At 38.1% G+C, this 14,884-nt stretch overlaps 1 protein-coding gene across 1 annotated transcript in view; it reads right to left on the reverse strand.

Moving 5' to 3' along the window:
• Positions 1-3,042: 3,042 nt before the first annotated feature.
• The window catches only part of crybg2 (crystallin beta-gamma domain containing 2), a 60,466-nt gene continuing 48,624 nt past the window's right edge, over positions 3,043-14,884 (reverse strand). The window contains exons 9-24 of the mRNA XM_088090715.1: positions 13,628-13,850; positions 12,206-12,345; positions 11,610-11,736; positions 11,463-11,498; positions 11,166-11,305; positions 10,884-11,010; positions 9,557-9,714; positions 9,339-9,465; positions 9,215-9,247; positions 7,640-7,752; positions 7,290-7,419; positions 7,068-7,207; positions 6,641-6,764; positions 5,392-5,550; positions 5,113-5,272; positions 3,043-4,148 (exon numbers count right to left, since the gene is read on the reverse strand). Of these exons, the coding sequence (XP_087946841.1) occupies positions 4,060-4,148; positions 5,113-5,272; positions 5,392-5,550; positions 6,641-6,764; positions 7,068-7,207; positions 7,290-7,419; positions 7,640-7,752; positions 9,215-9,247; positions 9,339-9,465; positions 9,557-9,714; positions 10,884-11,010; positions 11,166-11,305; positions 11,463-11,498; positions 11,610-11,736; positions 12,206-12,345; positions 13,628-13,850 (2,026 nt within the window). The 3' untranslated portion in view covers positions 3,043-4,059. The remainder of the gene's footprint in view (positions 4,149-5,112; positions 5,273-5,391; positions 5,551-6,640; positions 6,765-7,067; positions 7,208-7,289; positions 7,420-7,639; positions 7,753-9,214; positions 9,248-9,338; positions 9,466-9,556; positions 9,715-10,883; positions 11,011-11,165; positions 11,306-11,462; positions 11,499-11,609; positions 11,737-12,205; positions 12,346-13,627; positions 13,851-14,884) is intronic.

Below are 14,884 nucleotides of genomic sequence, written 5' to 3' on the forward strand. Positions count from 1 at the left end.
TGCCCTCTGTTAAAAGGCTGTTTGGTTTTGAGTTTTTCAAGTTTTAGCTTTGAACTTTCAAAACTTGACTCCAGGATGGAGCAGATATCTGATAAAAAAACCCACCAGGCAACATGCCAGTCATCTTTACGAGTAAGTGAGGGGCAAACTCTGGTTTCAGAGAAAAAAAAAGATTTCCCAAACACTTCCTAACATTGAGCAAATGTTTTTCTGTTATAGTTTTAATATCTCCAATCCTCTGTGCTGCTCCAGTTCTACCTGCTGTTCACCTGCACAGCACAAAGTAACATGAGACCTGTGTGGTTAATACAAACAAAAGCATCCACAGCAGGCTCTTTGCCTTGTGGTAATATTAACCCAAGATCTGCTGTCTGTTTTAAAACAAACAAAAATGACACCATTACATAAAATACTTGGCAAACAATGCTGAAGTATATGAAAATCAAGGTAAAGTTTCAGTTTTAATATCAACACTGAATTAAATATAAGCGTCACTTTAAGTGTAGGTGTGGTCATTTGAAAAGTTATACATAAAAAAAGCAGTTGTATTATCAGTCGATGTGGTACCACCAAAAGCAGCTGAATTTTTATTGAAGAGTGGAGCACTGCTGCCTGCCAGCCCCGTCTTAATACACCGAGTTTGCCTTATATGATAATGGCTGTCAGTATTTCTGCAATTAAAAACCCGTGTTAACAGATGAAAGGATTCTGTCCATAGAGATGCTAGAGGCCTTTTAATTTAAAACTGAGTTAAAAACACATCTTTATATTTTCTCCAAAGTCTATGATATATTGTACAGACGCTGACATTGAGGACATTGAAGACATTGAAACTGTAACAGAGACAGAGTGCATTTAAATCCTGCACCCTCCTCGGGGGAAAACAAATTCGTTGCTCTCTACTGACTTTGTATTGCATGCCATTAACCCTTAAGGCCCACTTTAATGTTTTACACACTTGTATCGCTCTGCGCACAATACACACTTTTTAAAATAAAACTTTAAAAAATATCACAGATTAAAATGATGACTGAGTTTTTTTTTTTTGTTTTTTTTTTTAACCAACATCAGTCCTAAACCCTTTCTCTTCAGCATCAGTACCTAAACCCTTTATATGCCAGTTTTTTGTCATGATGCCACTATATCTTTAGATGAGAAAAATCCCAAAACAAAACACAAAAATGTATTTTTTTCAATATACAACATGCTCAGTAGATTTTTTTTCCCTTTGATTATTACAGCCTGGGATATGTCAATGATTTGCAGCAACACTGATTGTGACAGTGCACCTAGTGGAAATAGCATGTATTTTCTCCATATGCCAAATATAGTAAACATGAGTTAATCAGGTGGAAAATAGTTAAAAGTTATAAATTCCAAAGCAATAGCCCAGAATAATACCCACAAATAATTAGGGCAATGATCCATCAGTCGATTAAATGAGCAACAATCACTTAACATCCATGCAAAGTGTAAACATCGATTCATATCATCCTCTTTTAGATGTGCTCTTACTTTGAAAGTGTGTGTTACGTCACGCCGCGTCCGGAAAATGATGGCGAGCAGCTGAGAGAAAGATGAGGAGGATAACGCTGTTTACTCGGGGATAAATCATCAGTGTGGAAGTGTTTTGTTTTCGGAGAAACTGCGAGTCAACAGACGGCGCGTGTGATTTGTAAACGAAAGCTGAACTGAGGAAACATGAAGTAGCTGCGGGACACTTCACTGACTTCTTGCTAACGTTACGTTAGCTGCTCTGTTTAATGATGACTGAAAAAACGTGCATGTAAGACTGAAAATCATCCGCGATGTTCTGTCGGGAGATGCGGGGACTTAAACCAGCGGTGAGTAAGACAACGCATAAATAATAAAGTAAATTGGTTAAGTTATGAGTAAGGGAAAAGTCCGCTAGCCGCTAAGCTAATTTCGGCGGTGTAAAATACCATAGGCTTACGCTAATAACATTAGCATGTTGTATCTCTGGGGGAAATGTGACCTACAAAAGATAATTGTTTTGTCCACCATCCTTGACAGATATTATTGAGTTTTATACTTTAGTGAAAAGATCTTGTTGTTAATCCGCGCTTTGAGGATGCTTGGAGAAGTTTGTCTCCAAATCAGACAGCTTGGAAGTTTTAGGAAAAAGATAATGTTTGTAAATATCAAAGTATGTCACTCCTGAGCATTTAATGGGATTTGACATGCTGATATTGGATGTTTTTAGTGAGCAATGGGCACTTTGTCAGTGCCTCAGCCCTCAGCTGCATATTGTGGTGCTGATAAATTAGTTAACCTGAGGATAATGTGCAGATTTTTCCCACATCGACCCATTGATTGAGGAGTAGGTAGAATTTCTGACGACCAAGATTTTCTTTGGTTGGTTACAGCCCTAGTACATATAAACAAGAATAAACTTAAGTACTGTACCATTTTTGGTTGTTTTCGATTTTGTACCATGTCCTTGTTGACATTTTAGGAAGCCATTGGCTTCAGAAAATCACATATCTGCCTGTTTAAACCCTGAGTTTGACAGGCAGGAAAACTGAGTAGCTGAAAGTTTGAATGGATGAATGCAGGGAAAGCAGGTATGAATGGCAGAAAGCCTTAGTAAACATTTGAAGTAAATGAATGAACAAAATAATCATTAATGTGAGGGCAAAGCCAAAATTACATGTGGTTTACCTTTTCCCAGACATAAGCATTTTCATTTTTTCTAGATGAGTACTGAGAGGAAACGTGGTCAGGGCTGATCAGCGCTGACAGGAAGTATAACACCTGTGTATTTATTACAAACAGAGCTGTTTTTTGCTTCATGACAAAAGTAACTGACAATGCTGTTATGCTCTACATCAGTTTGCAAAATAAATAAGTAAAAAAAAAACAACTCAATTTTGTTATAAAAAAATAAAAGTATATCAAGATGCATTTTTGCAGTTAGGTTGAGTTTTAGCAGATTTTTTAAACAGTGGAATCAGGATGTAGTGTTTATAAATCCTTTTACAAAAATACAAATCATGATTCTTTTGAAATCAACGAATCAGCTTTTTTGTTTGAAAAGTTTTATTTTATTCAGTATTTCAAAACCACTCCCTCTTACATAATTTCTGACATCACATCTTTAGTACCAAATATTAACACATAGCTGATGCCAACAACATATATTTCTTGTAACAATAATAACAAAAGTACAACAAGAAAAAGGGTAAATGAACACACAACCCATTTCATTGCACTACACATTGCAATGTGTTATGATCCGTGCATGTGTACGTGCAACATTTCCCACAAAACATTGATACGTACAATACATATAAAAAATGACCTTTAGAAAGCACAGCATACATGTCTTGCGCACTACACATTTGTTTGGCTTCATTTGTCCACTATCTGTATAAAGCACTTGTAGCCACTTGGTGTTCAAACAATGTCCAGATATGAGGTTTGCTTCAATGTAAACAAAGATATATAAGCATCAGCTACAGGTGTTTCTACAGTTGGGGAATTTGCATGAGCCTGGAATCATACAAACAGGGAGATAGTAGTTTGAATACTCAAATTGTTGACAAATTATAACATCCGATAAAGGTCAAAGTCAAAGACACATTATAGATTTAACAGTAGCTTCAATTGCTGGATACAAATGAATGGTTCTGTCCATGCTGGGTTTGAATACAGTAGTTTAGGACATAAATACATTTATTCTTGCTTTGTGAGTTGCTATGAACCAAGTCACTGCAAGGCACTCATATATATATATATATATAATTTGTTTTTCATATACAGAAAATCATGGTTTGACTTGAGAGATAAGAATAATTTCATGAACAAAAACACAAAACTCTGCAAAGCACTAAACTGTCCGGTGCAGCCTTTTAGAGCTTAACTGCATTCTTACTGTTGCAATGTTTGTACTACTATCTATGGATCATAGAGTCAGAAAAAACAGTGGCAGTGGTTTCAAGAATATTTATGGGATGTTCTGGAGTTGTCAAGAGAGGCACTGTTGATGCACTGCTGAGGAAAACATAGCGTAGAGAAACCTGAGGTTTTAATAGCAGGTTAGAGCACCTCTATCTCCCACTGTTGGCTTGGCCTCTCCTCATTCTCTGGCATCATCACCACATGGTCCTTGTCGTAAGTTTTCCCGCCTGAGGAAAAGACAATTTAGCATGGTAGAAACAATTCAGGTATCATGCAATACTATATAATAGAGTATTTTGTATTATAGTATTGCTATCAAATTCCATTCCAACTTTACATTACTTTTGAATCTTCATGTTCTGCGAATTCAGGCAAGTGCAGTCTTGTAAGTGCTATATGCAGTCAGCCTATGCGCAGGTGTTTATAAAGCCTTCACTCCACAGCTGTTTCTGGAGGCATACTGTTTTCAGGTTGTGCATCCCATTCTCTTGAATGCAATATCTTATGAACGCCGGAGGATATTTCCTCAAATTTGGCTCCAAATGCCCACTTGGACTCAACAATGAACTGCTTAGATTTTGGTGGTCAAAGGTCACAGTCACTTTGACCTTGTCTGTCTCATTGTTTTAAACATAATATCTCAAGAGGGCCTTGAGGTTGTTACCTTACATTTGGCACAGATGTATACTTAGACTTACCAATAAACTTATTAAATTTCAGTGATCAAAGGTAACTGTGATCTCAATCTGTCTTATTCTCATGAAGAGGAAATCTCAACAAGGCCTTAGGAAATTTCCTTAAATTTGGCAAAAACTTCCCATTGGTCTCAAAGATGAAATGATTAGAACCTGGTGGTCAAAGGTCACTGTGACCTCACAAAACATGTTTTTGGCCATAACTGGAGAATTTTGATGTTATGACAAAAATTAACACAATTGTCAAATAGAAGTGGAGAATTTTGATTTGTCCTGACTTGGAGACACTTTTTTTGGGTTCCCATGTTGAGACTGTGCTGATTGTAAAGCCCTAATGTGCTGCCTAGTTGAGGATGTTTGTGAAGCAAACGTGTTTTAGAGTCTGTAGCTTCTTTGCATCCACATCCATATTTGATTTATTGTCTTTTGTCATGGCTACATATGAACTGTAACTGCAACTTGACTGGTTTGCAAAGTCACTTGCAGTTTTTCATACCTTTGACATCAAGGACACAGCCAGGGAAAGTTAGGCTGGTGATGAGGCCTCTCATCTGGGCTGCCCAGGTCTGGATAGGCTGCCGGGTCTCTGTCCATAAAACCACCTTGGCTCCCGGTTCTATGTTGCCCATCACCTGAAGGCTCATGTTCGGAGCCAACTACAGCAAACACATACCGTACATGATTAGACCAGTTCAGTGTTAACAAGGTCAGGTGACAGGTTCAGGTTTTGGTTACTATATGCTGCCAACATTTTAACATTTCTATCATACATTACCTTGCTCTTGATGAGGCCATCCTGGTAGAACCAGATGTCACTCATGGGCTCCACTTCTGGTGTCACAACCACTCGTCCTGATTTCATTTCCTCCACGCCTCCCTGGACTGACATGAAGTGACCTCTCTCTGTGTTCTTGATGCGTAAATAGCGGCGCTTCTGCAGGAGGCAAATTATAATAAGAAGCAGTATTTAAAGTGTTGCACTATTTGGCCATTCACAAAAACATAGAAATATGCCTACCTTGTATAAATTCAATAATCTTTCCATACAATTAGACTAATTAGGATTTATGTTGATAATTATAAGCAAACTGGGAGTGTGAGCAACCAGTCTCAATGTGACAACCAGTTTGTTTCACTTTTGTGACTGGTAGCCTATATATTTGTTTTAATTTAAATTCCAACATTGATTTTTAATCAGGTTGTCCTTGTTAATATAGCATGCATGAAACAACATAATAAAAACACATGGGGCTAAGCATCAAAGATGCATTTTTAGTAGTCTGTATTTTGGAACATTTTTCGTTTAACCATGGCAAACCCATGCCAAAAACATTAGCCGTTGCATAATCCTGTAAGTCCTTATGAATTCTTCCTATCTTTCCCTGACCTCATGGTGTTTTCCATTAAGGTCAAGAAAAAACGTCTAGAAAAAGGCTTACTGTAGGATGTAATATTTTTTACTTTGTGACCACAGCCATTGTGGTGTTAATTTGCTGTTGGAGATGTTAATTAAGTGCTGTAAAAGCATGAAACTGATGCTCCCTCATAAGCTTTTATGCGGTGAAACAACTGCCAACAAGCCATCCAAAGCAACCAAGTTGAATTTCATGCTTTGAGAAAATCAGTACATTTGATATCCAATTATACTTAGTTAGGGTCTAAATTGAGTTTTTCTGCTACTCAATATGGCATTTGTATTTGGTTAACCAACCACTAATTTTGTCAAGGGAGGGTTCAGGACCAGTGCAGTCATTCAATCATAACACTTTAAGATTGATTATTTGTTCTTTGTACTAAGGTAGGAAAAGACCATATAAATAAATGATCTTCAACTTTGGTTAATGTTAAAACCAAATATCAGTACAAAATAACAAGCTGGATGTACTTCTCAACTTTTCAGAGTCAACTAATACATTACACACCATTTCACATTATGTCAGGTAAAAACATTCTCTTTTGCCTTTTTAAACATGTAATTCATGCTTATTTTAAAAGGTGGTTGCTAAGATGACTTGTAAACAAACCTGTCTGACTGGAAACATTGAGCCAATAGTCTGCAGTGAGCTAAACTTCAGCCAGTTGGTGATTTCAATTGGTTCCAATAGGAACTGGCGCCCCCTGTAGTTGCTGTGTTCACATATCACCCAACTGCAAAGAGAGTCAAAATTAGAGTAACTATGGTGCCACATGCCATACACAGAAACCTGAAACAAGCACTGAATTTATAGTTTGATTTGTTATTCCAATGTAATGGCTGACTATGATCTATTGTCCCACCTGTGTTGTTTATTATAAGCTTACTGTCATAAAGAGAGGAGAAGCTACAGCAAAATCCAGAAAGCTACTTTATGATGTGTCAATGCAAATAAACTTGAGCAAATGCAAACACACAAACAGTACAAAGCCAAACAGTCTCATCAGAGATGCAGAGGCAGAGAGACAAACACACACCAGCCGCTGTTGACTCTGACGGACAGGATGTGGTTGTTAAAGCCCTCTTCGACCATGTTGGGGATCTCTGTGTCCATGGTGATCTCTCTGCCCTCCAGACACTCAAGGCCAAACAGAGATATGGAAGGAACTGAGAATTTCTAGATGGGGAGAGATGGAGGTTAAAGGCAAGACAAAGAAAAGAATACAGAGCAATTTCTTTTAATATGAAAGATTTCTCACCATTGGCACGACCTTGACAGAACGGATGATGCAGTCCGGCGGACATGCCATGCTGGTTAAATTGGGGTACTCGCCTTCACTTAAGACATACAAGTTCCCAGAGTACTGCTCACCCTCGTAGATCACCCAGCTGAAACAGAGAAATGATTATTTTTGAATTAATTTTCTATTAGCTATTAAATGTTATCTTTTAATCCCCTCCAATCTCATGTCAAACCCCCACTACTTCACCATCATGCTTATTTTGTTGTGCACCATTTACATTGTAGTTTTTCCACGTATTTTTCCACTTTTCCCCTTTGTTTACTTTCTCCTTAGATAATTGTAATGCTTTGGTAAAGGCGTCTCACCTTCCCCCAGCAACTCGGCAAGACTTGGTTTTTAATTTTTCTGGAGTGGTTTCCTGGTTACGGTCGAAGACGTGACACTCGCCATGGAAATCTGGCTCAGAGTACAGTATTATCTAAGAGACAGAGATAGACAGAGGTAAAATAAATGAAAGTGAGAGATTAGATTAACACTTTTCTAGCCTAAGGCCTTTTATTCTTCTATTTTTGCTTTTTAAGCACTGAATTCAAGAATGCTTCTATTGCAATGTTGCTACTGCTCCTGATGAGAAATTATTATATCTGCCAAATTGGTTGCGATGATTCACAGTTGTTGAAAACGTTTTTTCAGTTTTCTTCACTGTTTTATACTGTCACTGACTTCTGACTCCTTACTCATTTGACCGGCTGGTATGGGCCGCAAGTTTTCCGAAAATCATCTTGAATCCAGACAAGCCTTTCATAGTGTGCTGCAGGCCAGATTTTGGCCTCTGTCGTTTTTCAAATACTACATATTAATTCCATACCTAATATGTACACTTAATACACTAAAGTTAAGCACGATGCGAGATGGATTAGCCCTCGTTTTTTAATATCTTCGCCACTGTCTTCATTGTAAGTCACCAGCTGCAAAGTGTTTTGTTCCATCCACTGCATGCCGTTATACTAACCCTAACCCGCTGGTAATGTTTCAGAAGTGGAGCATTTTGCCTGCCCAATTTTGTAGATTTGCAGATTTTGTTGATTCTGACATTTTTCTTTGGTATTTGCGCTTCTACCTACTAAGACGTACAGTCTTAGTAGGCCACACGCAGTAGTTGAGTGGTTTCTTTTTGGTGTATTTTAATTATGTTTATTGTTGTTTTTTTCCACCATGTTGTGTTGTAGCCTACAGGTAGTAAGGTTATATTGTTCAGAGTACAGGTATGAATACATGGATCAAAGATTTGTGGCTGCGTTTTAGCCATTAAAAGTACATTCATCCTCATAAATATATTGTATCTATGTTTCAAATGAATGATTGAATGAATGACACCTTTATTGCCCCAAGGGCATAGGTCATAGGTCAAGTTTTGGTGACTAGTCATTTGATTGCACGTTCTTCAGTGCAGTATAGTGCACTCACTTTTTTATATTTCACTTGAGAATTTTAAATTTTAAAGTCCAGGCAGAGGACAACTGTCAGGTTAATGTTTGGGTGTCTTTGGCAAGAAAAAAATTCACCCTTGTGCTTTGAAGCACATCAGTTTTCTGAATTATTCTGTGCCAAAAAAAGGGTTTTCCTTTCATAGAGCAAAGTGCAGATACAGCACATGCTTGTGCCAAATTATTTTAGTTAAAGTTTTGCACCATTGGGTGCTCTGACAGACATAAGGTGAGGCAAAGAGAAATTGAAGGAAGGTCATTGTGGCCATATCATAGTTTTGAAATGACAGAACTCCACTACTAGCCCTCTGGGAATTAGCTAATAGTCAAACTGTATTTTCTATTAACCGAGTAGTGACAATCCTGTCCAAGAGTAACATAAAACTGCTGATAAAGGTCAACATTAGATTAAAAAATGAAATGCATAAAACTTAGAAAGTCAAGACAAAATACCTCATGCCTGCTCCTTGTGCTGTCACCTGGAGCCTAAAAGTCAACACAACAAAAATGTCAGCATCTTCAGGTCATGATTACACTGATCAAATCATTATTCTGAAGACCTAACCGTGCTCCTCACCAACAGGATGGGCTGCACCGAGCAGATGCGAGTGTCCTGAGAGCCCCAGTCAGCACAATTGTTATAGAAACCTTTTTCCAAGATGTACTGGTTACCAGAGAAGTCCACGTGCGAGTAGGCTATCCATCTGTGTGGATAACAAACATTTACCTGGTTATTATTGTAATACATTTCCATTTCACTGTGTTACGAAGTAACTGTAGAACCAATAAACTTACGCTCCGCTGAGTACGTGAATGGAGCGTGTAGAGGTTTTGTACCCGAACAGCTCAACATCAGGAATTGCCTCCGTCACCTCAAAGGTGTTCTCCTCCTGCATGCCCTCCTGGTCTTCCTCTGGCTGTTCAAACATCACCATCACGGGGTCTGTCAGGTCCTGCAGAAGAGCGTGAAAATGGGTTAACTTGGCTAAATTACACTTAAGCACCATGTGGATGGAAACCAGTCTATCTTCATCTAACCTAAAGGATATTCTGTTTCAGATAAACGTCATATTTTGACTATAAGAGATGAGAAAAATGTCTTGTCAGAATGCAAGCGTGGTGGAAAGTAAGAAACAGTACGTGCCAGTTTAAACCATCCCTACAGTACATGTAAAAAGGGTCATTTTACCTCCAAATCAAAAATACACATTTTCCACTTGGTGTTATTTATCAATCTATATTGATTGGTGTAAATTCATGAGTGTATGAATTATTGGCTGTGGGGATGTCTACCTTCTCTCCAATACAGTGGAACTAGATGGCACTCGTCTTAAAGTTCATGTAGGAAATAGCTCCTACATGAAACTGCTTAAAACAAGGTATGTGAATTATCTTGAGTAAAATGATCATGATTTCTGGAAAGAGACATCGCAATTGCGCTTTTCAAGTCAAGCTTTTGACACTTTTAATACCACAAGCCGAGTGCCATCTAGTCGAAGAGAAGGCAGATATCTCTATGACCGATGTCTCCAGCACTGGGCAGCTAAGCACTAAAACAATCTAGATTGATAAATAGTACTGCAGGTAAGAGAAAAAAACAATTCTGTCCGAATTAGGTCACTACAGCAAAAAAAGGTCAAATGATTCAAACACATACTTCAAAGAACATAAAAACAGGGTAAAAACATAAACCATGGGTAAGACATAGCAGAGATAAGGTAAATTTTGCCATCAAAGCATGTAGCCAGTCATATGCAGTTGAAATATGGAGGAAAATGCCTCTTTTGTTGTACTGTGTAATATTTTGTGGCCTACGTGTCCTTGGATACCTAGGGTCAACAGTTTTTTCATCAACTGGAGGTCTGACTGAATATTACTGATGTTCATTAGTAAATCAATTCATAACTCCCGTTATGGTAACAATGTCAATGTTAGTTTAGTCAAGGTTGCTCTGTTTTGAATTCAGCCTCCATCACTCTTGACAAAAACAATCTTTGGATCATTTAATCTGTAGTTTGCATACAGTAGGAGCCACACCTTTCCCCTTTCATTTGGATTAAAACATTTGAAAGATTACTTAATAACAAATACTAACTGCAGTAAAATATTACATACTACTTACTGCTCGAATCACTCTAGCGGAGCGGAGCTCAGCGTCACGGCCTCCCCACACCCTCCAGTCCTGGTACTCTCCCTCCTCCAGCAGGTACTGGTGTCCCCGGAAGCCCTCCTTCTCGTAGCCCGCCCAGCTGCAGCAGCAGAGAGATTATTTTGAGCCACTTGATATTAGCTTCCATGTATTACCACCAACCTGAGTCTTGCAGCAGTACTACTTAATCATTAATAATCACTAAGATGTCTTTTCATGGTTCGGTGAATATAAACATTACAAAGCAGCACTCACATTCCTCCCAGCACTTTAATGGAGCCGACGTTGTACATAAAGGCTGTCTGCTGCCGGTCGACTCTGGTCATGAAGTCTCTCATGTTTGTGGCTATGGTCCTTGATTTCCCACTGAAGTACGGCTTGTCATAGATCACCATCTAGAGACAGAGAGTGTCATTTACAGTCAGGGTACACTGTAACTTCCTCAGTGTCTGTAATCACACTGTAGGTGACATCCATGTCACTGCTGTCAGATATGCAATTTAACAGTTTGATTTAGCAACAATTTATTAGCATCTTAAAGTGCTTTCTTACCTTTGGTTCACTTGTATTTTCCACTCTTGGTTCGCCCTATGATGAAAAAAAGATATAAATTTACTTACTGCAAACATTTAGGGTATATAATTTAAACAGAATCAGTAAAGGATAGAGCTTTCAAGACTTATAACTAGTGCCACTTACTATTTTGAGTGGATGTAGTGATCCCACATAGGGCTGTTCCACGCCCCATGCTGCAGGGTTTGAGTACCCCCCCACCTCCAGGACACGTGGTACACCCTGGAAGAAGGGATGCGCGTACACGAGCCATCTGAGCAGTCGGAAAGATTAAAAAAACAATGAAAGCAAAATATTATTTTTACTTTCAAATCACATTAAATTAAGCATTAATGACAAATTGTTCATTTTTATGTAAAAAATACCACTCATGGTTTCTACACATTTTTATCAATCCATTTTTGAAACTTTCTTTCATAATATTTCACCCCATTTCTATGACTTTAAGTAGATTACAATAGGTCGGTCTATACAGAGATCATAGGGCGCTTACCCTAAGACAGGCATTGTAGCTAAAAGTAAAACAAGAAACAGGAAAAAATTAAATAATAAAAAAAGTATATTTTGTTTCCTGTAACATTTGGTATGTTTTGTGAAGTTGATTAACATAGTTTAAATATTAGCCAACAGTTTTTCTAATTTGAAATTTTTCCAGGAATTTCATGATCACGAGAATCCTGATAATTATGTAATTTAAATACTCTACTCAATTCAGAACTCACAGCCCAGCGTTAATGATGATAGAGTTAGCCTTGATGGGGAAACCAAAAATCCTGGCATCATCAGATGTATCTCTGAAGGTAACCTTCTTCCCTTCTGCATTCTCTTCTGGGAACAGACCGATTTCTGGGACGCTGTAGTCCTGAGGGAGCACAGACAGTATTTGTAATGTTAGGAGAAAGTAACCAGCTGTAATGCTGCATTCCTGAGGGGTTTGAGAAATCAGTTTTGGGCTTAGTGGACACAAATCATTCAAATGTGAACAAAATAATTGCTTCTCCAGCAAAACTCAAAACAGTTGATTGGAACCTGCCAATAAATCCTATACTGACTGATCGATCTTTTAAAACACAGAATATTATTGGACTTAGTTGTCGATGTTTTTTGTTGCTGTTTAAAGTTTGATTTTATAGCTCAACCTGCACGTGCAGATTTTTGAGGTTTTGAAACCAATATTTAAGAGCTGAGAAAAGAAGATGATAATGTGAACAATGTATGGCCAAAAATGACTATTTTTTACATAATCACACAACAACAGGAAACATTTTATGTAACAATGTCTTCGCTTTTTCGTGATCATGACCAAGATATGTAATCTGTAATTATCAGGGCTGATGTTTGGCATTTTGCCGATTGTCTGTATTGGCATTTCAATTTAATGACTGTTGTTAAATGAATTAATTAAAAAGTGCCCAGCTTTGGCTCCACTGCAGCTGTCTATCTCCCTCTGGTCTTACACATTTGCTAAAGTCGTTTAAACAAAGTTTAATGTTGGAGTTTGTTATATTTCAAATTCTAACTTTCGACAGAAATATTTCCGTTCCAAATATCGGTTATTGGTCTCGTTAACTACTAATAATCTGTATCGGTATCAACCTTGAAAAACCAGCATTGGCCAACCCCTAAAAATACATTTCTCAGTGCAAACTGTTGGACTATGTGATGGTGTCACCATTTCTCAATCTTTCATGATTTGCAGTTTTTGCTACTGATGTTTCTAGAAATCCGCAGTTAGAGGTCAGAGTTGAAAAATACAGCTAAAAAAGATGTATACAATTTCAAAAAAAAGAAACATTTAGTTTAACTTGGGCAATTTGACTTTAATCAATAGATCACACCCCAAAATATTTGACATTTAATTCACTTTTGAAAGAGACAGAGCAACAGGTGCTCTCTCCAACTTCTGACACTAGATGGTGCTACTGAGTTATAGAGCACACTGTCATTGAAAAGCTACGGTACAAAATACTGCATCTGTGAGAACTACTCAGCGCTTTAGACTCAGAGAACAATGTCACGCGATAAGCCGACTATAAAAAGGTTTTTCACTGTACTTTATCACACCTGATCTTATCATATTTAAATGGACGGTGCGTGCAGAACTATTTTTGACCACAGAAAAAAAACAGCTGAATCTGTCTTACCCTGACAGCTCTTCGCAAAGAGCCGATAATGAACCGCCGGGCTGGCTTGGTCTTTGTCTGTGCATCACCTTCTTCTCCATTCTGTTCTCCGTTCTGCTTTTTGCCCTGCTGTCCGTTCTGCAGCTGCTCGTCTGGAGGGCTGAAGGGATAGGTGATCTCTATGTCTCCCTCATCCAGAGCGATCTTCTCCCCTTTGAAGTTAGGCTTCTCATACAGCACCCATCTGGTGGGAAAGGGCAAGAGTTTACAGCCTCTAACGTATAATCTCTGTTGCATTTCACCTGGACATGTGTTTAAAAATTCATAGACCATTGAAAATATTTTACTCTGTGTCACATTGCTGCATTATTATTCTGAAATCTATCATGACAGTGTTGACACAGGGAACAAAGTGTCCTATTATTCCTCTCACTGATGCCTCCGTTTGATCTGTCAGTGCTGCTGTGCTGCTAAATCAAGGCTTTTAGAGGAGGATAAGAGAGGATTATTTTATATAAATAATTATTTAAAGGTAGAATATGTAACTTTTGGAAGTAGAAACAATACTTTCTTCTTTGAACAGATAAAAAGTAAAATTTATAACTCCGGTTCTACACACCCATGTCTTTGGTCTTGGTATGACCAGAAGCTCGTGGTGGCTAATGTTATCTAATTAAAAATAGTTCCAACATGAAACTGGGTCCAACAAGGTCTGTGGATTATTTTCAGTAGCTGGGTCATTAATTCTGTAAAAAGACATCCTTGTTGAGTTTTTCAGATGTATTTTTGGCGCTTTGAGCACCACAAGCTTAGTGCCATCTAGTTCCATTATAATGGGGAAAAGGCAGTCATCTCCAGGGCCTATAAAACTTCGCAGCTCACACCAAAACAGTTCAGATTGATAAATAGCACTATAGTTAAAACATGTAATTTTGGGGGGGTAACTGTCCCTTTAAATACACTGCTGCTTGACCAAGGTTTTCTTGTAGGGAAAGAAACTAGATATAGTTTAAGTCTATGGCAAATATGATACAAATTCCTTTAGTAACAGCATCAGATGTGGTTTGGGCAGTGGTACAGTGTGTGATGCATGAGCTGACACTATAATTATCTTGTTTAAAGGAAGCTAAGCAGGTGCTGGTGTGGTGTCAGTAGTACAGGGCAGATCAGTATGACTAGTGTTACTGCAGGTTCACAGTGTTGACTGTGTTTGATAAAACATTCCACATCTGAAGCAAAGGATGTTGAAGCTTGTGTGTGGGTGTGTTAACTATTGAA

Source organism: Plectropomus leopardus, chromosome 17 (genome assembly GCF_026936395.1).
Source record: "Plectropomus leopardus strain MGB_pleo_1.0 chromosome 17, ASM2693639v1, whole genome shotgun sequence".
In the NCBI taxonomy this organism is placed as follows: Eukaryota; Metazoa; Chordata; class Actinopteri; order Perciformes; family Serranidae; genus Plectropomus; species Plectropomus leopardus.